This window comes from Emiliania huxleyi (genome assembly GCF_000372725.1).
Source record: "Emiliania huxleyi CCMP1516 unplaced genomic scaffold EMIHUscaffold_3, whole genome shotgun sequence".
Lineage (NCBI taxonomy): Eukaryota > Haptophyta > Isochrysidales > Noelaerhabdaceae > Emiliania > Emiliania huxleyi.
This window is the reverse complement of record NW_005199770.1, coordinates 2,439,888-2,452,351: the sequence shown is the minus strand read 5'-3', so window position 1 is coordinate 2,452,351 and position 12,464 is coordinate 2,439,888. Positions and strand designations below refer to the sequence as shown.

Here is a 12,464-nt window from a genome sequence, read left to right as displayed (position 1 = left end):
TTCATTCAATTGTTTGCATTGTGCAAGTGGCAGGGCTGTACCAGCTTTCCGGGGGCGGCGCCTCGGTTGGGGAGGATGGGAAACGAGTACTATTCGTGCAGGCGGCAAGAGCTTACCCGCGGCGATGAAGGATGCTCCTCCGGGCAGAAGGCGCCGTCCGGCTCCGTGAGGTGTCATAGTGCCTGGAGCATGTCCCGACGATGGTGACTCAGAATTCCTGCCAGTAGCGACGCCCGCGGCCGGAGTGCGTGCAGCTTGTCCCGCAGGACGGCGATGGTGTGCGACGTCGAGGGCTCCTGCTGCAGCACGATCGGGACGGTACCCACGCCGACGAGCCACGGGTTGAGCGAGACGAGGTAGTCGTCGTCCCAGGTGCGGATCTCGCCCGAGCAGAGGCGGCCGATTGCAAACGCGTCGAGCACGAGCGGCTCTGAGGCGCCCTCGCCGTCGGCGCAGGTGCGGTTGGCCCGGCACGGGAGTACGCAACCCTGATGGCGACGGCGGCGAGCGGGAGAGTCGAGAGGGGGATGATGTCGGGGGAGATGGCGAGAGATGTGCGCCATGGACATACCAAGCGTTGGGGCGGAAGGGGGAGTGAGCGCACCGGCCGCCAAGACAGCGAACACGTGTCCTCCGATCGGAGGACAATCTCTACCTCTCTACCCCGCATCTAGGCGCCTTCACCGCCGCCTCGTCCGGCGAGATCCTCTGCGGGGCGTCGCCGCCTGCGTGGCTGAAAACGCCAACATCAGGGCGGGAGGACGGCCTTGTGTGCGGAGGACTCAGAGCACCGCGTGAATACGAGGGGTACGAGTGCAGCGGAAGACAGCGGACTCCCACAGGCTCGAATACAGCTGAGCCCGTGTCCCCTCGCGCGCTCGCGCGCTAGGTAGGAGACAAAAGAAAACGCGTTCCGCTTCTAGGGACGTCGCCGACGACGGCCGCGGCGCGGCCGCACAGCGCCTCACGCAAGAGGGGCGCCGCGCTCGCGCCGCGGGCGGAGGTGCGCACGACCAGCAGCTGCAGCAGCTCGCCGTACGCGCGCAGCAGATGGGCGCCGTGCTGCGGCGGCAGCGCCGACGCGCCCAGGCCCCGCCAAAGGGCGGCCAGCAGCGCGGCGGCGGGCGGGAGTGCGGCGGAGGCGGGCGGCTCAAAGAGGGGGGCGGGCAGGAGGGAGACGAGCGGGAGGAGCGCGCGCGCGACGGTCGGCGCGGCGCCGTGGCAGCCGTGCTCGAGCAGTGAGACGAGGCGCGGCAGCGTGTGGCGCGCCGCCTCGCTACACGAGACTGCGGCGCCGTGGTCGCGCAGCAGCAGCAGCAGTGGCTCCCAGAGCGCGGCATGGCAGGCGGGCTCGCTCTCCTTGAGGCCGCCGAGCAGCAGCCCCGCCATCTCGGCCGCGGTGCCCGCCGCCAGCGCGGTCGAGTGGGAGAGGACGGATCCCGCCCAGCCGTACGCTCCCGTCCGCACAAAGCTCGACGCGGCGCTCCCCAGCCTCCACACCTCGCCGCCGCACAGCGCCGCCTCGAGCGCCGCACGCGCACCCGACGCAGGGGCCTCGCCGCTCTCCGCAGCGACCGCGAGCAGGTGCGACGCCGCCCGCAGCGCCGAGCCAACCCGGCGAGCGTGCGCGTCGGCGGCGGCGGCGGCCTCGTCCTTGTCGCTGGCGGCGGCCGGCGGCGCGGAGAGGGCGCGCTCGGCGAGGCCGCGGGCGAGCTCGTCGCGGCAGAAGAGGAGCGCGTCCGCGTACTTGCGCGGGTTGGGGAATGCGACGCCAAAGGCCGCCGCCGCCGCCGCCGCCGTGCCGCCGTGAGGGTCGTGCTTTGCGCACAGCCAGGCGGCCATCAGCGGCCGCAGGTGGGGCGCGAGCTGGCGGCCGAGCAGCGACGCGAGCTGCCCCAGCGCCGCGCACGCCGATTCGCGCACCTGCCACGACCCGTCGCCGCTCAGCCGGACAAAGTGCGGCACCCAGTGCGGCATCAGCTCCGCCGCCCAGCTGGCGCCGTGCGCCGAGAGCGCCTCGCGGAGCTCGCCCAGCGCCTTGAGCTTGGTGACGGTGTCGCGCTTGGCCATCTTGCGGAGGAGGAGGGCCTGCTCGCCGTCCGTGGACCCGTCGAGCATCGCCGAGAGCATGTTGGACCGTCGGCGCGGCTTGTGGCGTCGTCTCTCAATAAGCCAATCACGCATTTTCTTATGTGTGCGCAGACCCGGCGCGAATTCTTCATGTCAAACCTCGGCCTTGAAGGCGACGCCCGCCCGACATGTTAGACATGTTATCGTGCCAAAAGTGGGCCCACATATCCGGTAACACACAACAAGAGAGAGAGTTTCTCCCAGTAAGCTAAAAGTACACAACAAGGAAAGGGGTCGGATTTGCCGTGGCGGCAACAGGGTGCAGCAGTTTCAGTCCTCATTCGGGGGGCGGAGGTGATAGATCACATTTGCGTGGGACCGAGAGGGCCCCGGGCCCCACTGAAGCAGGAGCCTAGTGCCTCAAGCCTCAGGCGCCCCCTCGGAGAAGCTGGAGTACGTGCCGTTGACATACACGGTGGTCACCTGCGCGGAACGGGAGGCGCATGTGTGTGGCCAGTAAGACTCGCGTCTGCCCATGGGGTGAGAGAGAGGAGCGCACCTCGACCACCGGGGCAGCCGCCTTGCCGGGGCACACGTTCTTGCCCGTGAAGCCTCCAGGCGGGCTTGCCCCTGGCCCGTAGCCCGCCTCGAGGGCCTCGTACAGACCCCCGTCGATCTCACCGCAGACCCCCCACTTGCCATTCGCGACGTCGGTGTCGCACCACACGACCTCCGCAGCCCCCTCCTGGAAGTGCTCCTTGACGCAGCCGCCGGCGGTGGCGACCTTGGTGTTCTCGTTCTGGCTGTGGTCGAGGGAGGTCGTCGTCGGGTTGCATGCGCACTCGGCCGGCGCGGAGGAGAACGAGAGGGCGGCCGCGACGAGGGCCAGCATTGGGAGAGTGCCGAGCTCGGCGGTTTAGACGGCCCCTTACACGTGTCAGCTCAATGAATAAATAAATAAATAAGGGCTGGGTCGAGGACAGACACGTCCCCACCTTTGCAGGATTTTGCAAAAGCGAGGGGGGAGGGCGCATCGCGGCGCGGAGAGGGCTGGGCACGGGTACAGGGGGTCTCTCTCGCATAGGATACGCACTCGGCGGCACGAGGGCAGGGCTGGGCGTCCTATTTGTGCTCCCCTCCGTATCCCTCGCTCTTGGGCACTATTCATCTGACCACTCATCAGAGGGGCTTCTAGGCGATCGGCCGCGCTCTTGCGCAGCGCAGCGTACGGGCCACGCCACGCAAAGCCGACCCTCAGTCACAGTCTGCCCGAGAGGCTGTCGGAGGAAGGCCTGGCAAGCGTGTACTCGCCTCCTCCGCGGCCATGCCCTCCGCCCGGGCGAGCGAGGAGCGGGGACACCACCATTTCTGGAATTGTGTGTCCCCGCATGACGAACCGAATTCTTCTTTTGTCAGCAGCAAACCTCGGCTCTGAGTGCCGCTTCATCACCCAAGTAAGGCACGCGACGTGGGGCTACTTACCCTCTCACTCACCCTCAGGCTAGCAGAATGCCAGGCTACAAGGTTTGCGTGGTCGGCGGCGCGGGAGGCATCGGGCAGCCGCTCTCGATGCTCATGGCGATGGACCCGAACGTGGCGGGTGTGCTCAGCTTCCTAACGCTCTCTGGTCACCGCGGAGCCGAGCGCTCTCGACCTCCCTCGCCCCTCCCGCACCCGCCTCGCGCCCGCGCGCCACGCCCGACCCTCACGCCTCCGCCGCGCGTGCCTCCTCCTCCAGAGCTGTGCGTGTACGACCTGACGATCGCGATGATCCCCGCGGACGGGGTGGCCGCCGACCTGGGCCACCTGAACAAGGCGGCCAAGGTGAAGGCGTACGCCTTCGACAAGGACGCGCGCGCCGCGGAAGTCGCCGGCGAGTGCCTGACCGGGTGCGACTTGGTGCTCGTTCCAGCCGGTGTGCCACGCAAGCCGGGGCAGGACCGCGCCGCGCTGCTCAACATCAACGCGGGGATCGCAAAGAACATCGTCGAGGCGTGCGCCAAGTTCTGCCCCGAGGCGGTCATCGCGCTCATCGTCAACCCCGTCAACTCGGTCGTGCCCGCCATGTGCGAGCTGTGGAAGAAGGCTGCGGGCCACCGGCAGGCGTGGAGACCGCCAGGGGCCCTCCACGAACCTTCTCGGAACCTTCCCCGCAGGCGGGGCACGACCCGTGCAAGATCGTCGGCGTGACGACGCTCGACTGCGTCCGCGCCGAGAAGTTTGTGCACGAGATCACCGGCGCGCCCGTCGGCGACATCTCCATCCCGGTGATAGACTCCTCACGCCCACCACACCAAAAAAGAATCCACACCTTGCCTCACCCGCCAAGGCAGGTGCACTCTGCTAGTACTTGTGTGCTCACACCACTACACTGTGGGGGGTGCCCGAGCATGATGTCTGTGCGCGTCTGTGCGTGTGTGGGACGGGCGCTGTTGTCCTCTGCGCGGGGCTTCCCGCGGGGGACCGAAGAGACCGCCGCCGCCGCGCAGTTGACCCACTCAACGCCGCGCTCTCTCTCAGCCTTTCACTCTCGTCCTCTCGCTCTCATGCTCTCGCTCTCTCTCTCCACACTCTCTGCCAGACATACACGCGGACTCACTCACGCGCGCTGCGCACGCCTCCTGCAGGTGATTGGCGGCCACGCCGGCACCACGATCCTGCCGCTCTTCTCGCAGGAGCAAGCTGGCAGCAAACGACAAGAACACATCGCACTCCCCCACATTACAAGGGGCACGCTGTCACGTCCTGTTCGGGGGGGGGGGCGGGGGGGGGGGGGGGCAAGGCCCATCAAACAGCCCAAAACGGAAGCTCGTCTGGGACCACAAACCTGCCGCTCCTCTCCCAGGGGTGAGGGCTGTGAACAGGGGACCCCTCCCGGAAGTGTCCCGGAAGTCCCCTGCCCCAAACGTGTCCAGGAAAGGTCCTGGCCCGGTTTGAAGGGTCCTGTCACGCTCCCCAGGAAAAGGGCGCCAGGACCATCCCCCCCGCGGAAGTGCCGGCCCTCAAAAAAAAGGGGAATTTCTCCCCCCCCCAATCTATGTGTAACGCTCTCTCTCCCTCTCTCTCTCTCAAGAGGGAAAAAGAGGGGAAGGGATAAGTTATTAAAGGGGGCTATATAGGGAAACCAAAAAAATCTCGCGTCACTATGAGGTTCATCGAGGAAACCCCCCCTCCTCCTTCTAGACTGGGGAAAAAGGAGATTCCCCCCCCCTGGCCCCTTTTTCCCGAAAATTTTATTGGAAAATTTCTTAGAAAACCTTATGAAAAACCCCTTTGGAACCCCCCCCCTCCCAAGGGGTTACGCCGGCCCCCGGGTTGGGAAACCCCTTTTTTGGGGGCCCTTGGGGGCACGCCGACCCCCGGGGCCGGGCCTTTCCCGACCTTTCCGAGACCTTTCCCCGACCTTTCCGGGACTTTTCTTAGGCACGCCGCCCCCCGAGTGCGGGTACGGGGCGTCGAGGGTGACCAAGTTCCCCTATTTTGCCTCCAAGGTTTCCCCCCCCCCCCCCTTTTTTCCCCCCCCCCCCTGGAATCTGACCGAGCTGCCCTTTCTGCCTCAAAGGTCACCTTTGGCAAGAAGGGCGTCGAGACCGTCCACCCGCTCGGCGACCTGTCGCCGCACGAGAAGGCGAGATCGCCCGAGATCAGCCGAGCTCTGCCGAGGCCACCCGAGATCAGCCGAGGGGCAGCCGAGATCAGCCGAGATTGCCCCGCACGCGCGCCAAGAGCAGCCGAGTTCGACGCGCACTGGGGGGATGGACATGCACATGCACATGTCGCGGACATGTCGTGGACGAGCCCGCGCATCTACTCACCCCCCCCCCCCCCTTCCTTTGAGCAGGAGCGGCTCGCGGCGCTCACGCCCGCCCTCAAGGACGAGATCGACGCCGGCCTCGAGTACGCGTCGAGAAACGAGTTCGCCGCTTGAAGGGTGCCGCTGGAGGGGGCGCCCGTCAAGCTCGCGCGCCTTGCAGCGCTTGCCGCTTGGCTCGCCACTTTTGATGATTCGGTCCTCGACTCTCTATCCACCTTGCACAGTGAGTTTATGTGTGCCAGTTTGGTGTGTTCGCGCTTCGAGCATGTGCACACCCGGCTCTTCCGCGCGTCGACGTCTCGGCTCGTTCTGGCTTCTGCGTGTCGCTAAAGGATAACACTCTCGATGTGTGCACTGACCACTGTCCACGTGACGTGAGCGCTTCCCCACTCACCATCACAGAGCCGCGGAGAGGCGAGAGCCCCACACGCGTCACGCCCCAGTGCCAGAGATCGACAGAGAGCGCGCGTGCCGTGGCGGGTGGCGCGCCGGGGGCGCCACAGCTTGCAGCTCTCACGTTTAAGAGAGACTCATCCGGCTCCGCCGCCCCCGCATACCACACGTCTCCGCCGCCACCGACCACCCTCGGGCTCGGGTCGTCCACCCTCGGGCTCCACCCCGCCGTGATGCCGAACCCTCTCCTCGTTGAGCTCCGCGAGAAGAAGCATCCCCTCCTTGTCCAACTAGGAACTACGCAGGCACCTCACTGCCCCGGCGCCCACGCCTCGACCTTCTTGGGCAGCAGCTGGTTGGACAAGTCCTCTCCGTGTCCTAGGCAGCCGCGATCGCCCTTTCCCCACGCAGCGACAGCGCCGTCGGCGGTGAGGGCGAGGCTATGCGCGGCTGCAGCCGACACAGCGACGACGCGCCGACTCGCCAACGCCTCGACCTTCTTGGGCAGCAGCTGGTGCTGCTGGTCGCCATGGCCCACCTGGCCATAGGCTCCATCGCCCCAGCTCCAGATGGCGCCGTCGGCGGTGAGGGCGATGCTGTGCCCGCCTCCTGCCGACACAGCGACGACGCGCCGCTCCGCCAAGGCCTCGACCTTCTTGGGCAGCTGGTGCTGCTCGTCGCCGTGGCCCAACCGGCCCCACTCTCCATCGCCCCAGCTCCAGACAGCGCCGTCGGCGGTAAGGGCGAGGCTGTGGCGTGGTCCAGCCGACACAGCGACGACGCGCTGCCCAGCAAAGGCCTCGACCTTCTTCGGCAGCAGCTGGCTCCGCTGGTCGCCGTGGCCCAGCTGGCCAAAGAGTCCATAGCCCCAGGACCAGACGGCGCCGTCGGCGGTGATGGCGAGGCTGTGATCGCGTCCAGCCGACACAGCGAGGACGCGCTGGCCAGCAAAGGCCTCGATCTTCTTGGGCAGCAGCTGGTTCGACAGGTCCTCTCCGTGGCCTAGGCAAGCGCCTCCGCCCTTGCCCCAAGTAAAGACGGCGTTGGCGGTGATGGCCAGGCTGTGGTGCTGTCCAGCCGACACGGCGATGACGCGCTGGTCAGCAAAGGCCTCGATCTTCGTCGGCAGCAGCTGCTCCTCCTCGTCGCCGTGGCCCAGCGCGCCCAAGCCTCCCTGGCCCCAGCTCCAAACGGTGCCGCTGCCAGTGAGGGCGAGGCTGTGGGCATCTCCAGCCGACACGCTCACGGCGCGCTCACCCAGCGTCGACGGGAGGCGGGTCGGCGTGTTGAGCCGCGTCACGCCCTCGCCGTGACCGAGCAGCCCTGGAGTGAACATCGGCTCTGAGCCGCACGACGAGAGCCGCCCCTCGCCGTCGATGAAGACGCTGTGCTGAAAGCCTGCCGCCGCCCTCGCCGGCGGGTTGGACTCGCACAGCAGCGCAACGAAGCACAGCCAACGCACGGTGCAGCTCTCGTCCTCTGGCTGCGCCGGCAGCTCGAAGCCGCACTCTTGCGCCCACAAGCGGATGCCCTCCTCCGCAAGCGAGGCGTGGAAGAGGAGCGAGACGGCCGCGACGCGAGCGATGTCGGCGGGGTCGCAGCGAGACAGGGAGCGCACGAGGAGCTCCCTGGGGAGGTCGAGGAGGCGGGCGGGCGCCGGCGTGTCTGGCGAGGGAGTGGCGGTGGCGGCGGTGGCGAGGCGCGAGCGGCGCGACGGGGCAGACATCGCGAGAAAAAGAATTCAAATTGCGCACACCCAAGAAAGCAGTGGGCCGCCTGAGCGTCAGGACTAGAGAGATCTTGAGCTAGTTAATTCCCGACGAAGTGCGCACTCTCGCCCTCGCCGCCCTCTCACGATCGAGTGCGCGCAACGCCTCGCGCAGCCTGGTCCGCATGAGCTCCGAGAGGTCGCGGTTGCCATGGGTCTCCAGCTTGGTCATCGCCGGGAAGTGGCCCGCTTCGATGGCCTTGAGCAGCGCACGGCCACCGCGGTCGCTGATGACGTTGCTACCAATGTTGAGATCACGCATCTGCTGCAGCCCGCCGCTGGCCGCCACCGCGGCGAGCGCCCTGATGCCGCCGTCGCCGATGCGGTTGCCAACGAGGCTGAGCGTGCGCAATTTCTGGCAGTGGGGCAGCCACGCGCAAAGCTCGACCAGCTCAGCGTCGCCCCACTGTAAGCCGCCGAACTTAAGCATGCTCGCGCCGCCAATCACCTCGCGCGCCGTCGCCGTGTACAGGTTCGCCACCAGCTCCGCGTCTGCACCATTCGTGAAGCGCTTCGTCGCGAGCAGCGCGTGGAACTCGTCGGGCCGCAGCGGCGGGTAGCGCGGCGCCTGACCGGCTTCGGTGCGGCCGGCGTCACATCCGAGGGCGGCCACATCGACCAGCAGCGGCCACGCGTGCTGCGAGGTGCGCTTGCCGAGCATCGCGCAACGAGACTCAAACGTGGGCCACCCGCGAGCGCCATACGACAGCGAGTCAACGAGCGTGTCGGACGCGGGGTCGGTCGCGGGGTCGGTCATCATGAAGACGGTGGTGAGCTGATGGGCATACCATAGCTGCATGGACGCAAGCGCGCCTTGGAAGGATGCGCGCTCCTGGTCCGTCCGGTTGCCTTGCGCATCTTTTTGGTCGAGCGAGCACCAGTCGAAGAAGACGGCCACGGCCTTGGGAAGAAGAGCGTTGTGCCGCTGCGCACGGTGACGCTGCGCGTGCCGTACGGCGGCGGCGAACCGCACGAGCGCCTGCCCAAACGGGTCGGGATGCGCAGCAGAGCGCCAGCAGTACGAGACGGCTACGAGCGGCAGCGGCCCACCAGCAAAGGCCTTGTTGCCTCGTGGCAGCGCCTGCAGCTCATCCAGCGAATAGAACGCCGCAGGATGGTCCCGCTCGAGATCCTGCCGCCTCGGCAGCGCGAGCGCCGCACGCTCTGCGTCTGTCGTCGCCAGCGCGAGGCGGCGAGCGCGATCGTCCAGGAAGTCCCACCGGAGGAGGCGCACATTGGCGCGCGTGCCAATCGCAGCGGTGCACTGGGCGAATAGGCTCTCCGGCTCGACGTAAGTCGAGGCTGCTTCCGCCTCCGCGTTTTGCGCCTGCGCGGAGTTCGACATTTCTATGCCTACACACAGAGCGCCCGCCGCTATGGTGCTCTCGACCACGCGCGCTTTTTGCTGTTGCTCCCCGGCCCTGGGAGTTTTGTTTTAGGTATGGGAGTGAGGTTATTTTATTAATGACTGCACCAAGTGCTCCAACGCCGGACGGCTGCGTGGGTTGGCTTTTCTCCTTAGAAATCCCTGTGTGGCCGCGCAGAATTTTGGCGAGAGACTGCCGTCGAAGACGGAGGTTCTAACGGTTCGTCTAGATAGAGTAATCCGACGCGCGACGGCCCAACACACGCGCCTCGAGAGATCGAGCTTATATAGGTTATAGCTGACACACAAACAAGCGTCAAGCCTCATCCCCCCACACGCCCCCTCGCTCGCCCCCCCTCACAGCTCCGTCTTGTCTATGTCCTCGTCGCGGAGGTCGTCAAAGCTGTGCGCGTCGGCCGCCGCCTTTGCCGCCGCCTCCGCCTGCTCCATCATCCGCCGCTTCCGCTCCTCGGTCTTCTTCTGCGCGTCGCCCGCCATCATCACGTCGGCCCCCATCCCCATCCTGTCCATGTACTTTTGCAGCCCCTCGGCGCCCTCCTTGGCGGCGATCGCCTGCACGAGCTCCTGCGCCGCCTTGCCGCCGTCCTTGAGTGGGTCGCCCACACCGGGCGGCGGCCGCTTCTTCTTGACCTGCGAGTACTGGTAGCCGCGCGGGGACAGCTTTGGCGCACCCTCCACCGCCTTTGCGCATCGGAAGCCCATGTTGTCGCCGCTCGAGTCCTCGGTGTTGCCCATCCGCGTGGCGCACGTCACCATGTGGTTGTGCGACCCGTCGGGCGAGTCCACGTACGAGCCGCCGCGCAGCACGCGCTGCCCGGACGACTTTGCGTACCACGTCCCTGTCCACTCCCACACATTGCCAAGCATGTTGTACAGCCCGACCTTGGACGGCTGGTACGCCCTCGCAGGGGCTAGGCCCGCGTACCCGTCGAGAGCGGCGTCCGAGTGCGGGAATGCCCCCTGCCACAGGTTGAGGTGAGGTTCAGGTAAGCTTCTCCACACACAAAGTTGTGGGGCAAGGGCCAGGCTAGTCCCTCGCATCTCCACCCCCGGACACACGGGCAGAAGCCGGCACGACATGTTCAATGTGCAAGGCCCAATGCACGTGGGTGAGCAACTTGCGGCCACTACACGTTCCGAGATAGGGGGAGATCTGGGGAGATCTGGGGAGATCTGGGGAGATCTGGGGAGATCTGGGGAGATCTGGGGAGATCTGGGGAGATCTGGGGAGATCTGGGGAGATCTGGGGAGATCTGGGGAGATACCTGCCACAGGTTGAGCCTCCACTCGGAATCGTTGGAGGGCCGCTCGTCGCCTGAATGAAAGAAGACATTCGCCGGAAGTAATGAAGGATGCATTCACCGTGGTTGAGTCAGTCACAAGTACTCCGTTTGAGCCCCACGGGCAAAGGCGCTACTCCCGGCGACTCTCGGCGACTCTCGGCTAATCTCGCCCCAAGGGTAAGCCTTCTGCGAGGAGGTGAGGCTCGCGTACGGACGACGCGCCGCCGACCTGCGCCATGGGCACACACGCGTCAGGGTGGGGAGGCGGTACCGCGCCGCGTATACGGAGGCAATCACGTGAACGCACGCGGGCGACGAATGCAGTGAGCACAATCCAGCGGGATGCGGCCGAATATGTGCACTGCCGCACAACTGCCTTGCCCGATCCCCTACCTGCCCAGGTGTGAATAACTGCCCGCTCCCGAGGTCTCGAAACTTGTGGACCGCGTATATGTGCGTGCCCTCAACTGCTCGTGGCAAGATGCGGATGCGTATCCAGCCTCCTAGGCCTCGAGATATGGAGCGACGGGGAGGTATGGGGAGGTGTGGGGAGATGTGGGGAGGTGTGGGGAGGTGTCCAGCATCTAGAGACCGCGAACTCCCACTCGGTCTCTGTCGGCAGCCGCTTGCCCGCCCACTTGCAGTACTCCTTGGCGTCGTTGAAAGAGATGTGGACCACCGGGTAGTCGAGGCGGTCGGCGATCCCCGAGCCTGGCCCCTGCGGGTACCGCCACCACGCGCCCGGCACGGCCAGCCAGTGCGGCGCCTCCTTGACGGTGGCGTTTGTCCGCGCCTTGGCTTCGTCGGTCGCCTGCATCTCGAGGACAAAGGACCAGCCGAACTTCTCGGCCTCGGTCTTGTAGCCCGTCGCCTTGCGGAAGCCGCGGAATGCCTCGTTCGTCACCGCCGTCGCGTCCAGCCAAAACTCCTGCACCTCCACTCCCTGCTGCTCGAGGTCGTCCCGCAGCTTCTGCGCGTCCGGCTCGGCTCCCATGACGAACTGCGCGCCGGTAATGTGCACCATGCCGGGCGGCGCCTCCTCGCGGGCGGCGGCGGCAGGAATGGCGACGGCGAGGAGGACGCGCAAGGCGCGCGACGAAGGGGGCGGCGTGAGCGCCGTCATGGCATGTACACCGATGACGAAGAAAAGAATTGCGCCGAGCTGGCGCGGACTGGCATCCTCCCCCATCCCTCCCTTGGGTTGTGTGTTTTCTTTCTTTCTTTCATCCTCCCCCATCCCTCGTCTGGCGCTGTCTGCTTTCTTTCTTTCTTTCTTTACTGGCACACACACCGGCACACGAAGAAAAGAATGGCCACCGCCGCTCGCACGACGCTAGGCACGGGACTGGCGCACTGGCACTAACACCGAAAAGAAAGGCGCCTAAGATATAAAAAGAAATTCATAATCGCTCGGCCGCGCACTGGCACGGACAATAACACGCGCGCCCACCTCTACGGTGCACGTGGGAAGTACGGAGAGAGTTTCACAACAAAAGGCGGTCGCACAGCACGATTCACGCGACAGGCAAGGCGCGGGCGACGGCTTCCTCAGAAGCCGTCGCCCCCACCACAGGAGCAGTCACACAACTCCCCGACTCCGGAGAGAGTGCCGTTGAGCGTTGTGTCATGTCGAAGTAGCCTCGTGACCAAGGCTCAGTCCGCGCGGAGCAGGAACTCTTTGTCCGGGGAGAGCGCCACGAGCGACTTCTCGAGCACGTGGCACTCAAAGGCGCGCGACGCGCCCAACGC

At 66.3% G+C, this 12,464-nt stretch overlaps 4 protein-coding genes across 4 annotated transcripts; 1 reads left to right on the top strand and 3 right to left on the bottom strand.

Annotated features, from left to right (window-relative positions):
- Window positions 1–173: 173 nt before the first annotated feature.
- Window positions 174–2,130, bottom strand: EMIHUDRAFT_195831 (hypothetical protein; the record flags this gene model as incomplete). The annotated part of the gene is made up of 3 exons (XM_005775563.1): window positions 174–488; window positions 928–1,647; window positions 1,924–2,130. 3 exons carry the CDS (start codon window positions 2,128–2,130, stop codon window positions 174–176), a joined length of 1,242 nt encoding a protein of 413 aa, XP_005775620.1.
- Window positions 2,131–3,508: 1,378 nt separating this feature from the next.
- Window positions 3,509–6,237, top strand: EMIHUDRAFT_414497 (NAD-dependent malate dehydrogenase). The gene is made up of 6 exons (XM_005775562.1): window positions 3,509–3,670; window positions 3,809–4,155; window positions 4,227–4,337; window positions 4,698–4,747; window positions 5,605–5,698; window positions 5,912–6,237. The coding sequence occupies exons 1-6, from the start codon at window positions 3,580–3,582 to the stop codon at window positions 5,996–5,998; spliced, it is 780 nt and encodes a 259-aa protein (XP_005775619.1). The 5' UTR covers window positions 3,509–3,579; the 3' UTR covers window positions 5,999–6,237.
- A 1,845-nt stretch (window positions 6,238–8,082) lies between these two features.
- Window positions 8,083–9,390, bottom strand: EMIHUDRAFT_95750 (hypothetical protein; the record flags this gene model as incomplete). The annotated part of the gene is made up of 1 exon (XM_005775561.1): window positions 8,083–9,390. The coding sequence occupies one exon, from the start codon at window positions 9,388–9,390 to the stop codon at window positions 8,083–8,085; it is 1,308 nt and encodes a 435-aa protein (XP_005775618.1).
- A 378-nt stretch (window positions 9,391–9,768) lies between these two features.
- On the bottom strand, window positions 9,769–11,709 carry EMIHUDRAFT_61243 (hypothetical protein; the record flags this gene model as incomplete). The annotated part of the gene is made up of 2 exons (XM_005775560.1): window positions 9,769–10,473; window positions 11,308–11,709. The coding sequence occupies 2 exons, from the start codon at window positions 11,707–11,709 to the stop codon at window positions 9,769–9,771; spliced, it is 1,107 nt and encodes a 368-aa protein (XP_005775617.1).
- Between the last annotated feature and the right edge of the window lie 755 nt (window positions 11,710–12,464).

Excerpts from the sequence above, each read along its gene's own strand:
- EMIHUDRAFT_414497 (XM_005775562.1), top strand. The coding sequence starts at position 3,580 with ATGCCAGGCTACAAGGTTTGCGTGGTCGGCGGCGCGGGAGGCATCGGG. Across the intron at positions 4,338-4,697 it reads TCGGCGACATCTCCATCCCG|GTGATTGGCGGCCACGCCGG; the intron begins GTGATAGACTCC and ends CGCCTCCTGCAG. Across the intron at positions 4,748-5,604 it reads CTGCCGCTCTTCTCGCAGGA|TGACCGAGCTGCCCTTTCTG; the intron begins GCAAGCTGGCAG and ends CCCCCTGGAATC.